This window comes from Lissotriton vulgaris, chromosome 12, assembly GCF_964263255.1.
Source record: "Lissotriton vulgaris chromosome 12, aLisVul1.2, whole genome shotgun sequence".
Lineage (NCBI taxonomy): Eukaryota > Metazoa > Chordata > Amphibia > Caudata > Salamandridae > Lissotriton > Lissotriton vulgaris.
In genome coordinates, this window is record NC_141700.1 from 488943637 (window position 1) to 488959404 (window position 15768).

General features: G+C 45.8%; 1 protein-coding gene across 1 annotated transcript in view; it reads left to right on the forward strand.

Annotated features, from left to right (window-relative positions):
• Positions 1 to 15768, forward strand: part of LOC147676821 (uncharacterized) — a 318542-nt gene that overhangs the window by 123424 nt on the left and 179350 nt on the right. Inside the window, exon 4 of the mRNA XM_086945235.1 lies at positions 14511 to 14672. Coding sequence (XP_086801361.1) covers positions 14511 to 14672 — 162 coding nt within the window. The remainder of the gene's footprint in view (positions 1 to 14510; positions 14673 to 15768) is intronic.

A 15768-nucleotide genomic window follows, 5' to 3' on the forward strand; every position in this document is an offset into this window, starting at 1 on the left:
GGGGTGAAGAAAGAGGCCAGAGAGGTACAGAAAGAGGAAAGAGGGGAGCAGACAGAGGCAAAAGAACTGCAGAAAGTGGCCAAATAAGTGCAGAAACAAACAACAGAGGTGCAGAAGGAGGCAAGAGAACTGCAGAAAGAGGCAAAAAAGTTGCAGAATCAGACAAAAGAGGTGCAGAAAGAGGGAACAGGGGTGCAGACAGAGGCAAAAGAGGTGCAGAACGTGGGAAGAGGGGTGCAGAAATCTGCAAGAGAGGTGGAAAAAGAAGCATGAGCAGTGCAAAAGAACCAACAGAAGTACAGAAAGGGGCAAAAGAGGTGCAGAAAGAGGCAAGAGACGTGCAGAAAGAAGGAACAGGGTTGCACAAAGAGGCAAGAGGGGTGCAGAAAGAAGATAGAGAGGTGTAGAAAGAGGCAAGAGAGTTGCAGGAAGAGGGAACAGGGGTATAGAAAGAGGCAAAAGAGATGCAGAAAGAGAGATGAAGGGTGCAGAAAGAAGCAAGATGGGTACAGAAAGAGCAAGTGTGGTGCAGAAAGAGGCAAGAGAGGTGCAGAAAGAGGTAAGAGATGAGCAGAACGAGGCAAAACAAGTACAGAAAAAGAAAGAAAGGTGCAGAAAGAAGCACCAGAAATGCAGAAAGAGGCAAGAGAGGCACAGAAAGAAGCAAGAGTGGTTTACACACCTTTAGTACCAAGTTAAAATCGCATTTAGCAATAAGTAACAGGTGACCAGTCTAGGTTTGCAAAGGGCCTTCCACCACGCTGTAACACTTGCCACTGCAGTTTTGGTAATGTTTGAGCCGTTTGAGCTAGAAACAAGGGGGCATATTACCAACGTTTAGCGATATTTACCGCTAACGATGCTTAGCGACGAATTTTTTAACGCTAAGCATCGCCGGAAATTATCGCAGACATAACTTGCTATTAGCAAGGTTTATCTCAGTAGTGATAAAAATCCTCGCTCTAACTGCCAATTGAGAGATTATCGCTGGAAAACCAAACGATAATCTCTCGAAGTTTGGCGTTAGCTTGATGATAGGGGCTCACAAACTTAGCCATGATATCCACCTTCCATAGGATATCATGGCTAAGTCAGGAAAATACCAGGTGTAAAAAAAGCAGTGCTAACCGCGGTTAGCACTGCTTTTTTTTTATCACTAACAGGGTTAGCGAAATCCTTGATAATTGGAGAAATGTCGCTTAACAACATTTCTCCTATTATTTTTCTCTGAAACGCCCCCTTTGCATCTCATTAGAGATGCAAGGGGAAGCGTAGAGAAAAAGGGTGCTAACATGCGAATTTGCGTGTTAGCACCCTGTTGCTAATAGGGAGATTATTTTATCTCCACTTTCTTGGCTTTTAAAGCCAAAAAAGCGGAGATAAATCCCTTGATAATATGCCCCAGGGTTTTTTTGTTCAAATCTGCAGATTATGCAGGAGATGATGAATTATGTGGCAAATGTGGAAAATGTATAACTGCAAAAGTAGGTGCAGCCAAACATTTGCATAATTCCAGTGGCCCTGCTCATACATCTGACTAGGTCCAGAAGTGCTCCTCAGTGGTTCCTTCTGTTTTTTCATCTCATTAAGTTTATAATTTAGCTCCTATGGAAACGAGGAAGACTAAACCTGAAGTCACAACTCCACAACATAGACCATCATACCACACAATTACTCTCCATGACACATAATCCCACTCTACATTATTCCTATATACTAAATACCACATACTTTCTATCCACATAATTTCACAGCACAACATATCACATAATTCCACTACACACAACCTACATCCACTCTACTCCAAGAAACATTAATAAAACACTTTTACATTTACATCGCCAATAGCTCAAACTCTTGCAAATGCGAAACCTATTACATTGCAAATGCTTCTTCAGCTGGTAGTCGCCTTTGCAGAGTGGTGGACGAAAGGGGATGGGCCTCAAACCAGTGCTTTGTAATTCCACTGTGTAGGACTTACAGGAGGTACCAGGAGTGCTTCTTGGCCCCCAAAGTCCCTCAGGAGTAAAGTGACTTCATTCCCCAACCCGTAATGTGCCAGTAGGGGCATTTGCAGAGTGGTGGAGAAAGGGAGTGTGTGGTCTCCGAAGACCTCTTAGCAATCTCACTGTGTGTGACTTACTGGATGTAACAGGCGGGGTAGCTGGCCCCCAAGAACAACATTGGGGGCTAAACTACCCGTCTTATTATCTCCAGTAAGTCCCAAACAGAAGCATTTGTAAGTATTCATAGGAGGCCACACCACCTTTGACCACCAGTCTGCAAACATGCTCCCTTTTGGCTCTTCGATTGAGATTAAAGTCCTGTTCACTGCTGGGGGTCCTTAGGGGCCAACTAACCTACCTGATACCTCCAGCAAGCCCCAGATGTTAGGATTGCTGAGAGGTGGACGCAGGCAACGCCTCCTTTTCTCCGCCACTCTGCAAACGTGCCTCCTTGCGCGCTCTTGGTTAGGGGATGAAGTCCCCTTGCCTCCTGGGGGTCCCTGGGGGCCAACTAGCCCTCCTGTTATCTCTAGTAAGTCCCACACAGCTGGATTGCTGAGAGTGGTCTGAGGCCCACCCCTTTTTACACCACTGCAAATGCGCCTCCTGGTGCACTGCTGCTCGGGGAATGAAGTCCACTTTAGTCCTGAGGTCCTTAAGACACAAGAGGACCGCATCGCCCCACCAGCAGTGTGTCAAGAGGCCAGTATGCAGAGTTGTGTAAAAAGGTGCATTCCCTCAGACCACCTCTCACCAATCCCACTGTGTGGGGCTTACTTGAGGTACCTGGTGGGCTAGTTGGCTCCCAGGGACCCCCATGAGGCAAGGGGACTTCATCCCCTAACCAAGAGCGCACCAGGAGGCACGTTTGCAGAGTGGCGGAGAAAGGAGGCGTGGCCTGCGTCCACCTCTCAGCAATCCTAACATCTGGGGCTTGCTGGAGGTATCAGGTATTCTAAGGATTCAAGGGGACTGAATCCCCCAACTTAGAACACACCAGAAGGGGCATTTACACAGTGGTGCAGGGAGGGGCCGGCTTTTTTAAATTTGCTTTTTGGAAGGGGGCTGTGTGGCCCCCTCTCTGTTTATTATTTGTGGGCCCTTAAGACCCCATCCTACAAGGCCTGAACACTGTTATGCTTTTTTTTTTGTTTTAAAGGGGAAGGGGGCCGTGAGGCCCCCCTCCCATGGACTATTTCGGCCCAGGGTACCCCATCCCCCGGTCATGGCCACATTTTTTTAATTATTATTTTTAAAGAAGGGGGCTGCATGGCCCCCCTTCTGAGGCCATTATTGACCTCAGGGACCCCATCCCACGGGGCTTTGCATAATTTGTATTTATTTATTTTGGGAGGGGGCGCATGGCCCTCCTTCCTGGGGCCACTATTGGCCCTGGGGACCCCATTCCCCGGGTCCTGGCCACACATTGGGGGCTGCGGGGGATCCCCAATGCCCCCGCAGTCCCAGCCGTCTCCCTGTCTCCTGAAGCAGCCGGCATTGCTTTTGAACAAGGAGAGGTGCTAACATGCAGCGCCCCTTGTCCAAAAGCAATGCTACTTTGCTCCTTGGAAGCAAGAGCTCGCTTCCAAGAAGCAAAGCAGTGTGTGCTATGGCAGGAAGCTGCCCCCCGCGATAGCAAACGGCAATGTTCCTGGGGTGAGCACCCGCAACATTGCAGAAGCCTGCCCTGGGGGGTGCGGTCCCCAGAGCCATTAAGGGCTCCAGAAGGGGCCGCATGGCCCCCCACCCAACTGATGTAAGCCCCGGGGAGGTGGTGGTCCCCGGGCCCTGGGGGTCCGCAACAGACAACCTGTATTTAAATAATTTGTGTCACCGGGAGGGGTGGTCCCCGGGGCAGTGTGGGGAATGCTAGGAGCCCCTGCACTTCTTTAATATAATTGGAGCCCTGGGGAGGGCTTGGGGGGGCTCACATGGCCCCCCACCCCTATTAAACTAAATCCCCAGGGAGGTGACGGTCCCTGAGGCAGCATGGGGGGGGAGGAGTCCCCCACACATTTTTTTTATAAATAAACCCCGGGGAGGTAGCTGTCCCCAGGGCTGCCGGGCCCCCGCCGGCCTCTGCTAATTTATTGGAAATTGTCCCCGGGACCTGGCCTAACCAGGGGCTTAAAGAAACGAAGCGCGGGATACCCCCACAAACATATTTCTACATTTAAAAAAAGAAGCACATGCACTTTAATACTGGTCAGCAGTTGTAAAGTGCTCAGAGTCCTGTGGCCAACAAGAAGAATCAGTAAAAAACAGAGCGAAGCAGGCAAAAGATTTGGGGAACACTACCCTAAGACTGACAGGTCTAACACGTGTGCCCCCAGCTGACAGTGGGGAGAGCTGTCCAGCCTCTAGGAAGTTCTCATCACTAAGACGTAAAAACCTGGATAGATCATCCATAATTGTGTGGCCTACCAGTGATCTGTATTCCATCCAGAAGTCCATACCGTGTACAAACAATTTTGGATTCTTACCCTTCATTTGCATGAGCCACCTGAGGGGTTGTGGTCATTCTGAATCAGGGAGTAAGAACCAACCAGTTATGGTCTCAACTTCTTCAGTATCCAGACCCCAGCAAAAGCTTTTGTTTCCATAGCACTCCACCTTTGATTTCTGAGGAGTAATCTCCTGGAGATGAACGCTACAGGTTGGTTTAGGCCCCCTTCATTAAGCTGGGATAGTACTGGCCATGTCATGCTCTGAGGCATCCGTTTGAACAAAAAACTACTTGGAGAAGTCAGAGGCCTTGAGCACGTGGGTTGGGCACATGGTCTGCTTAAAAAAGTCATATTCTTTTTGGCATGCCTCTGTCCAAATCACATTTCTGGGCTGTTTCTTAGAAGTCAGCTCGGTCAAGGGACAACAATGGTTCCATATCCCTTGGCAAACCTCCTATAGTGCCCATTGAAGTCCAATAATGCTTTGTTCTCAGTCTGGGTTTTGGGGGCTCCCAGATCATGATAGCTTCTATCTTGGCCTGGAAGGCCTGCACCTTAACCCTGCCCACAAGGTGTCCCAAGTACACCACAGACACCTGCCCGATCTTACTTGCCTTTTAAAGTCAGGTCTGCCTTTTGCAGAGCCTGAAGGACTTCCTGGAGGTGAAAACAGAGGTCTTTCCATCTGCTACTAAAGACATCTATGTCCTCCAGATGGGCAGCACTGAAGACCTCTATACCAGCAAGGACCTTGTTCACCAACCTCTGTATGGTGGAAGGGGCATTTTCAAGTCCAAAGAGCATCACTCTAAACTGATAGTGGCCCTCTGGATTGGGGAATGCTGACCTCTCCTTTGCTCCCTCTGTTAGGGCAATCTGCCAGTACCCTGAAGTATGATCAAAAGTAATTAGGTACTAGGCAGCCTCTAACCGGTCAATCAGCTCATCAGCCTGGGCGGTTGGATGAGCATCAGTCTTGGTGTATGAATTGAGCTCACAATAGTCCACACAGAACTTGAGTTCAGATGTGGTGCCCGGTGGGACAGCTTTTGGTACCAGTATCATAGGACTGACCAGGGGCTACTGGAGGGTTCTATCAATCCAGATCCATCATTTTAGAAACCTCTTCCATAGTGCTGGTCCTCACCTTGTGTGAAAACCTGTAATACTTATTCTTGACAGGAAGTTTGGCTACTGTATCCACATCATGGGTATACAGTTGAGTAGTCACAGGGATGAGGGAAAACAGAGAAGAGTACTAGTGGCAGTCCCTCTGCTGTTCAGTAGTCAGACTGGGTGAAAGGATTACTGTCCCCACAGAGCCATTGTTCTCCTTGGAGCCTAAGTGGTCAGGCAGAGGTTCACTCTCTACCTCTTTTCCTTTTGTCACCAACAACATGGTGAGCTCAGACCTCTCAAAGTGGGGTTTGAGGCGGTTTACATGGAGCACTCGTGGGGGTGCCTAAGAGTCTTGAGATCCACTAGGTAGGTGGCCTAACGCTTCCTTTCAACCGCCTCTTAGGGTCGAGTCCAGCGGTCCTGGAGGCCTCTGGGCTCCACAGATTCTATAACCCACAATTTCTGACCAGGTTGTAATTCCACAGTGGGAACATTTTGGTTGTACAACTGCTTCATTGCTTCCTGTCTGGCTTCTACGTTGTCTGAAGCATGCTTTAACAACATATCCATTTAGCATCTGAAGAGCAGCATGTAGCTCAGTACATCCTAGAGAATCTTCCTGGGAGCTTGCTCCCACCCTTCTTTCATTAAATTCAGAGGACCTCTTACGTGGTGCCCACATAGAAGCTCAAAGGAGCTAAAACGCACTCCCTTTTGTGGTACCTGCCTGTAGGCAAAGAGAAGGCATGGCAAGAGGACTTCCCACTTATGGCGAAGGCTGAAGACAGATCTTTAATCATTTCCTTCAGGGTCTTGTTGAACCTTTCAACTAGCCCATTTGTTTTGGGATGTTAAGGGGTGGAGAACTTGTAGGTTACCCTACACTCCTTTCACATTGATTGCTTATAAGCAGCCATGAAGTTGGTGGCCCATCAGACACCTTTGTGGAAACCCCCTTGGGAGGAAAATCCCCATGAGGGCCTTAGCCACTGTATGTGCAATCATTGCCTTCAGAGGTATGGCCTCTGGGTACCATGATCCTCCAGAACCAGGATAAACTTGTTACCTGAAGAAGTCTGGGGATCAATTGGCCCAACAGTGTTGATGCCCACCCTCTCAAAGGGTGTGCCAATGACAGACAAGGGATTAAGGGGTGCTTTCAGCCTCTGCTCTGTCTTTCCACTGGCCTGGTAGGTCACACAAGTCCTACAAGAACACATCTCAGAAAGTCTTGATCCTAGGCGAATAAAAGTGGGGGACAAGACTTACAAACATCTTCTTGTCTTGGCCCATATGTCCTTCCAGGCTAATTTTTCGAGCCAGCTCCAGTAGGAAGGCCCTGTAGCATTGGGGGATCACCAGGGCTCTTTCAGAAGATCCAGTACCCTCTACCCATGCAAATTGAACAAGGGCCTCTGGATAGTGACCCTTTCATTTGTAAGCCACCACAACCTGGTGCAATGCAATGGGAATCACTTGCTCTGGGGACACCAGCTGACTCCTTACTAGAGTCATGCTTATTCCTCAGAGCCTCAACACCTTGCCCATTGATGGTGATGCATTGCCTATACTTTGTAGTATTAGTGGGCACATGGATCTTAGGAACCATCTCATTGTCACCCAGGGACACTAGAGTAGTCCAACTAAACCACCGCATTAACTGGGACAAAATCCTCCCCAGCACTATGCTCGCCACCCCTGAACCTTTTCTTCAGTGGGAGGTTGTGCTCTTTTTGGACACTTTGGATCCCCTGTGTAGTGCCCATACTCGAAGCTCTCATAGCACTTGAACGTTTGGGGCTGATGAATTTTGTCAGGGTAGTTTTCCTTTAGGTGGCCAGATTGGGAAAGAGACCCTTTGCCTTATGAGCTGTTTAGGGGGCCTTGAGAAAGCTCCTTCTTTTTATCTCCCCCTCTTTCTTCTTTTGGGAACCCTGACCACCCTTTTGATAGTCCTTCAAAGTTAGGTTGTACAGCCCTGTTTAATCATCAACCTTGCAGCCCCTCACCCAGCCCTTCCGAGCCTTGCTAGAATAGTCTAAGAAATCTACCCATGTCTGTGATGAGATCCTGTGGCTGGCCCTGAACCGTTGCCTATACTTTTCAGGGGTCAGCCCAAAATTACTGACCAAGATGGCCTTCATTGCAGGGTAGCATGTCTGGTCCCCCACCTCAAGTGTGAGCAGTGTGTCTCTCCCGACTGTGGGCATGTACTACCATGGACTACCACCCCAGGGCTCCTCTGGGACTTTGTGCACTCTTAGAGTCACTTCATAGGCTGCAAACCATGTGTCTATGTCATCTCGCACAACATAACTGGGCACCAAGTCCTTGGGTTTCCAGACTCTTGACTCACCTATAGACACTGCAGGTATGCTGTTCATCAATACTGCTACTGGATCCCACTTGTAAGACTCGTATGTCCAGCTGTCTGAGACTGAGCTCATGGGTCATCTTCCTTTCCTCCATGGCCAGCCTCTTTTCTTCCAAAGGTTTGTTTCCTCTCAGCCAGAGCCTGCTCTTTCTCAAGTTGGGAAAGTTTCTGCTCCTGCTCTAACCTAGCAAGCTCAAGCTTGAGCTTTATCTCCTCCCTCCTGTCTCTCAGGTCCTCTGGGGGCAAGTTCCTTGATGAGATGCTGCTCCCAGCTCTGTGAACCGCCACTGCTAACAGCAGGTTTTTGGCCCCTCCACAGGCAGTCTCAAAACCACAGCAGGTCCCAAGATTAGCTCTTCATCTACATTTCCTGCTCCTCCACATCTGAGACCTCGGCCTGCATTACAAGCCTCTGCCCAGGCTCTCAAATCCTTCTGCAGCTCCACCTTCCAAGTTGAAGCCTCTTGTGGAAACCTGAAACTCTTTGCAAGAGGTCTTCATCTGGACCACATTGTAAAACACTCCAACTAGGCCAGCTCAAACTCAAAGACTTAAGTTGCAGGTGCTGATGCTTCTCCAGATTGAGACATGTTTTAGCAGAAAAATCAAAAAGGCCAATTGGGGAGAATTGAAAAAGGCTCAAATTGGTATAGTATAGAGTTGTAGTGAACAATGAGTTACCATATGGTATTACACAAACACAAATCCTATCCCACTGCTGATCACCAATGTTAGAAATTGGCTTTCTGGTTGGGGGAGGTATGCACCCTGTCCAAGCTGGAAGACTTACTCCAGAGAGGAGCCGATGACACTAAACACTCCAGGAAATGGGATATTTTTCCATGAATTCGTCCCATTATTACCGGACCTTTTAAGTGTGAAATGTTGCATGTGCAAGACTCTTTCTATTTCTGTTGCTGACAGGGAGGGGGTATTGGTCTCTGCCCCTGTGGGCTCAGGCCAGATGGCCACTCTTTCGGATTCAGGCCCTAAGGTTAAATGTGCCTTAATCATTGCCAGATCTGTAGTTAAGTCGTTTAATATGCTCCTGCTGTATCAACCTCCAGGTGCTAAATCTCATTTTCTTGATGCCATTGGTCAGCCACTAGAATCCTCTTTATTTACCGCTGACTTTCCCTTACTGGGTGATCTTAATATTCACTTAGAGAAATATAGCGACTCTGACACTGTGGCTTTTTTAGACCTTAAGTGTAGTGATCGGGTGAATTTAGAAATATTACCAGTTACATGGTCCGATTACTGTGCAGTGACTTGGTATATTCTTTAGGCCCACAGGACAGTCGAAGAAAAGGCTCCTAAGAAATTAATCAATTTTCTGGCATGGAATAAGAATATAGGTCATGGAATAAGATTATAGGGCAAGAACTGAATACAGTTTTAGTAAATTCTCAACCTGCCTTGTCCAATGACCCAGACAAGATGGCATCTAATTATTCTGCATGGTTGGTCGGAGCCGTAAATATACTGGCTCCAGTCAAACAGATGGTTCCCAGAAGAAATAAAACTACAGCTCCGTGGTTCAGGGAAATGCTGCGGGCTGCCAAAAAAGATATTGCAAACAAGAACGAAGGTGGAGGGAAAAGTATAATAATGAGGAAAAAAGAGACAACTACAGATCTTTGCTGGTGGAATATAAAAACCTAATTTTGAAGGAAAAATAATTGTATTTTATTAATTTTATTAAAGAAACTAACTGTACCTCCAACGCCCTTTTTCAAGCAGTCTCCAAACTTTCCTCTTCAGCGGTTACAAATAAGGATAATATTAACCAGAAATTCTGTGATTTTTAATAAGTTTTCTTCTAATATGACAGCGCCTCCCAGTAGGAAGGATATTTATCGTAGGGATTGTGAGAAGGTCTCCTTCGCTGAGTTTAACCTTCTTTCAGTAGATCAAGTCAGACAGTTAGTTCTTTCCACTGAGTCCATCTCACATCATGACCCTCGCCCTCCCAGAATCGTACAGCTTATTCCTGACCAGATTGCTGTCAATTTGACTCCCATCTTTAATGCCTCCTTCAGGACTGTTTTTTTTCTTAAAACCTAGGAAGTTGCCTCAATTCTCCCGCTGCTTAAAAAAGCTAACTTGAAAGCGCTTGATCCCAATAGTTACAGCTAAAATACTTTGAGAAGGAAATTAACTGTCAATTATTTGCATTTCTGGACTGCATTCAGCTACTGGAGGATTCCCAATTTGGGTTCTGTAAGGGGCATTCTGCTAAATCTGCTCTTATTACAGCAACAGAGATGGTTAGTGCCACTGTGGATGATGGGGGCCAAGCTGCCCTCATTCTTCTTGACCTCACCGCAGCTTTTGACACAGTCAATCACAATCTTTTGCTAAAGCAGCTTAAGGAACTGGGTATAAAAGGGGCAGCGTTAGCCCTTTTTAGATTATTTCTTGCAAAGCGTAGTCAGACTGTGTCCAAAGGTGATTTTACATCTAAACCTTTGAACCGGCCATGCAGAGTACCACAGGGCTCCTCAGTAAATCCTATTCTTTCTAATGTTTATGTTACCCCGCTGGTTACCCTGGTTAAATCTTTCAGTTTGTCCATCATCTTGTACGTGGATGATACTCAAATTGTTGTCTCCCTTTCAAGGAAGGGTCCCAATTTAAATGAATCATCCCAAAAATGCATATGGGAGGTTGGTGTATGGATGGAAGCATACGGTCTTACATGATCTCCAGTAAAACAGAGGTAATTTCATTTGGGAAAAACACCTCCTATTGGTATCCCTCATGGTGGCGGGATGAATTGGCCTCGGTCCCGGTCCCAGTGATAAAGGTGAAAAATATGGGAATCCTGATGGACGATAAATTAAAATATAAAGAACAAGTCAATAAGGTTATCCATACAGCCTTTTTTATACTGCAGAGTATTAGGAAAATTGCACTGTTTCTACCTCCAAATTTGCTGAAAACAGTGGTCCTCTGCCTTGTAATGTTCAGATTAGACTATTGCAATGGACTAAATGTCAGTTTACTCAAAGTTCCTTTGAAAAGCTGCACCCTCTACAAAATATAGCGGCAATGTTGCTGCTGAAAATCCTGAGGTCTCAATCTGTCTCTCACGCTCCGGTGAACCTTCATTGGCTACTTGCGCACCAAAGGATTACATTTAAAACGCTTATATTGCATATAAGGCATTACTGGGACAAGGTCCTACTATTTCAAAAGAAAAATTCAGATGGTACGTTCCCAACAGGATGCTTAGGTCCTGCTCAGCCAGGAATCTGATTTACCACCTTACAAGCACTCCTCATGGGTAGGCAGGAGTGTTATGCACTGTACAACCAACAACTGGAATTGCCTTCCCTTAGAGATAAAATCTACTTCTTCTCTTTCGTGCTTTCGTAATTTACTAAAATCGTGGTTCTTTTCTAAAGCTTAACTGATCCACTTGGCAAGCAGGATTCACAGTAGACAGAGGAGTCCAGAGTCTTTAGCTGTGTTGAAGAAAGTCTGTAATGTCACTGCGACTTAAGAACGGGAGGCAAGCCAGCAAGTACTTGGAGTCTCTCCGGGTTCAAGTGAGATGGGTCCAGTCCTTTTCCTCAGCAGGGCAGAGGGTAGCAGGCAGCAGGGAAGCACAGCAGAGCAGAAAAGTAGTTCTTCAGGAGCACTAGTCCCACAGAGTGGCAGTCCTTGTAGTAGCGTAGCAGTCATTCCTCCTGGCAGAGTTCTTCACAGGTACAGTAGTGTCTATTTTAGTGGGGTCAGAGACTTAATACTAATACCCAGTTGTACCTTTGAAGAGGGGTGACTTCAAAGAAGGGTCTTTGAAGTGCACAACTGTCCTTTCTTCATAGCCCTGGCTCCAGACTATCAGTAGGGGGTAATCACCCTGTTGTGTGGGGTCAGGACTCTGCCTAATCAGTTGCTATTGTGAGCTCCCCCTCCATTCCTGCCCAGAGAGCGCCATCGGAATGCAGATGAGTTTTCAGATACCCCTAATCTTCCTGTCTTTGTTGCTGTCTAGAAGCAATGCACAAATTGAAGCCGTCACCCACCCTGAACATGTATAGGAGATAGGCTTCAGGCACACAGATCAGTAAGAGCAGGGAAATACCTATCTTCTAAAAGTGGCAATTCTAAAATAGTAATGTTAAATTCAACTTTACCAGTAAAAATGATTTATCATTACCATTCCAAAGATATAAAACATGCTACAGCTACTCCTTTTCTAACCAGGAATAACAGCTTTAAAGTGTTTTAAGGAATTCCCACTGTTAAACTATGAGAGGAGTAGGCCACACAGTAGTGAAAAACGAATTTAGGTGTTCTTACTACCAGGACATGCAAAACGTAAAAGTACATGTCCTATCTTTTACTTACACAGCACACTGCCCTATAAGCTACTATGAGCTACTTAGGGCCTAAATCAGGGGTGACTTATGTGCAATAAAAGGGGAGTTTAAGGCTTGGCGGAGGATTTTAAATGCCAAGTCAAAGTGACAGTAAACTGCACACACACAGGCCTTGAAATTGCAGGCCTGAGACTGGTTTGAAGACTACTTGTGTTGTGGCACAACTAGTACTGTAGGCTCACTGATAGCATTTCATTTACAGGCCCTGGGTATATGGTATACCACTTTACAAGGAACTTACAAGTAAATTAAATATGCCAATTGTGTCTACACCAACTTTACCATGTTAAGGGTAGAAGCACATGCACTTTAGCACATGTCAGCAGTAGTAAAGTGCTCAGAGTCCTAAAGGCCAACAAAAAGAATCAGGATAAACAAGCGGTAAGCAGGCAAAAAGATTTGGGGGAAGACCACTCTAAGGATAACATTCTTTTTATTGCAGTATATTCAAACAACAGAATTACAGAATATAAGTGGACGCATCTTCTGGGTACATTCATTTAGATTAAGAGGTACAGATAAAGCATAAGTGGTCCACATAAGGAGGCAACAGATTCGCTCCACCTCCTTTTCATAGTATAACGACATGGCAAAATATTGACAGTTTTCAAATAGATCGGGAAAGAGAAGATAGCAATCACTATCTCTTTTGCCTGGAATGGAAAGGAAGTAAGAGTGGAGTACAAATGGTTGGCTTAGATTCCCTGTTTAATAAATCAGCTATATAGAATAAACGTAGATCACTTAAATGGCCCGTGTCGCGAATGACGTAGATACTATGACTAACATCTACAATACTTTTTCTGAGCTACTCGTGGAAAACTACAAAAGCTGCCCTACGCCAGCTTTGATTATTACCCCTCATTGAACTCTTATTTCCGAGCCAAGACCACTTTTAACAAAAGCTCCAGCTAGAGTTTAATAGTATTAATTTATGTTGCCTCTTTTGATTGTTATAGGGCCTATGATTGTACTTAATTCCAACTTAAGTCAAACTGTGTCATGTATGAATCCCATCCTCAGAGATGGCGGACCATTTAGGTTTTTGTCTCTGGCTGCGAATTAGTACGTTTTTTGTGTGTAATCTGACCTAGAGGAGTACTTTATGTAACTTTTTATTCAAGCTTGCTGTACTGGTTTCAAAATAATGTACTGTACTTTTTACTTGTTTTTGTGTCACTTTATTGGCTTATGGGCGAAATAAATTATTTGTTACTTACGACTTAAACAGCAAAATGGGGTTATTGCCTTTTTGTGACTAGACCTAAATCTATTTAGTTCCACACTCTTGACAATGATGAGCATACGAATCTGATGGTCAATGATGCATAACTGAAACTAAGGGGTATATGTTCAAACCCCTATCGCCACGGGAACGTCACTTTTTGTGACGTTCCCATGGCGATATGGGCTTTCCTTATGTACAAGGCAGTGTTAAGCCACTTAACATGGCTTAACGCTGCCTTGTACATAAGGCACCCTTTCACGCTATGATTAGCGTGAAAGGGACATGCAGTGGGTGTTGCGTTCGGCATTCCACTGCAACACCCACTGTATTTGACGCTGCCCCTTTGTACAAGGGTGGCATACATAGGTGGCAGCGCCAAAATTAAGACCAGGAAAACCCTGGTCTTAAGTTAAAGAAACAAGGAGAAACGCATTGTTTCTCCTCGTTTTTGCTTTTTCCATGGTTTGTTTATGTACAGGAAGGTATCCCTTCCTGTTTCCTGTACATAAACAAAAAAATGCAATTTTGAAACTTTCATGTGGGCTGCATGAAGCAACACACATGAAAGTTACAATATGGCATTTTAGGATTGTTTATTTGCAGGAAGGGGCATCTTCCTACACATAATCAATCTTCCCCTGCCCACAGAAACCCTTGCACTCTGGTGCAAGGATGCCTGAATGGGTGCTAAGTTGTTAAACTTAGTGCCATCGCAGGGGGATTGCAAGGCTGCACCACGTTCTTGTAAATATGGTGCAGCCTTTTATTTCCGAAGTGGCGGAGCGTGTGGTTAAGCTAAGGAGGCTAATGACATGCTGCGCCACTTGATTGTACATATCCCCCTAAGAGTCATCTAATGTTTTTTCTCCCAGAAATGCATCAGTGCTGTTTTTCTAGCCGATCTGTGCATCAAAATGGCTATTTATATGGTTTCTGTCTCATCAGGCATTCCTACACCTCCTAAAGAAGGCTGCGAAGGAGAACACCCAGGCTGGTATGAGCTGCAGCAAAGCAGCACTGATCAACATGTCTACCATAGGTTCATCTATCACCTTGTGTCATGAACTTTTTGATGTCCTTCCCGTTGTCTCCTATCGTTGTAGCAAGGTAAGACAAGCATGTTCCATTCTATGCACAAATTTATAGCGTCCAGTTCCAGTAACTATATATATATTTATGACTGTGGTGTAACATAACCATCTTCTCTGGTGCCCTCCCACAAGATTCTCTGGAATGTCAGCAGTTCCATTGGGAAAGGCTTTTGTAATGTTCCACTGGCTCAATGGCAAAGCAAGCCTGGCTTTGGGACTTGTGGGGCAGATTTACAAGGAACTCATGCATCTGCATAGATGCGTCAGTTTCCTTGCCTCAGTGCCGAATGTCCTTGCTCCACTATGGATGCCCTGTATTTAAAATACAGTGCCTGACAGTTGCATGAAAGAGTTTAAGAACTACAGAGGGTCCTGTAGTGGCTGAAACATTCCTTACTGTTGTTATTCAATGTTCTGGTATGGGTGACAGGCGCTCTGTGGGTTGGGTAGTTGGGGCGCATGCAACCAAGTTAGCAGAGTAGCAGGGTGGGGAGGGGGTCTGTGTTGAGGAAAACGAGAATGGTTCAATAATGTTTTTTGTTGAGAAATGCAGTGTCTAGGTCAGTGCAGAGACAAAGTGAGTAGGAGGAAGGAACAGTCCCTAGTCCACACACAAATAAAAGAACAAGGGACGGAGGAAAGAAGGTGTTACCATGGCTGACCCACAGACGCAAAGGATGAAAGTTTTGTCCTGGAACATTCATGGCTTGAACGGCCAAATTAAGCACTCAGTAGTAATGCATTTTATTAAAAAACATGCCCAGACATTGTGTTACTTCAAGAAACACATTTAAAAGGCAACCAATGCAAATCCCACGATAGGCTGGGGTACAAGCTACTAGCACATACAGGATATACAACAGGCTCCAGAGGAGTGGGGATATTATGTAAGAAATAATTTCCCTTTGTGCCAAAGAAAACCCCAACAGATAAAAGTTAGAGATGTGGTGGGTGGTCCCTGGGAGAAACGGGTACTCAACTTCCGCTTGGTTTATATCCCACCAAAACTGCAGGCTTTAATGCTAAATGAGCTACAAGCGCTACTCCTGCATCTCCCAGAGAGACAGTTAATATTTGGGGGAGACATGAACAATGTTATCTCAACAGACGTG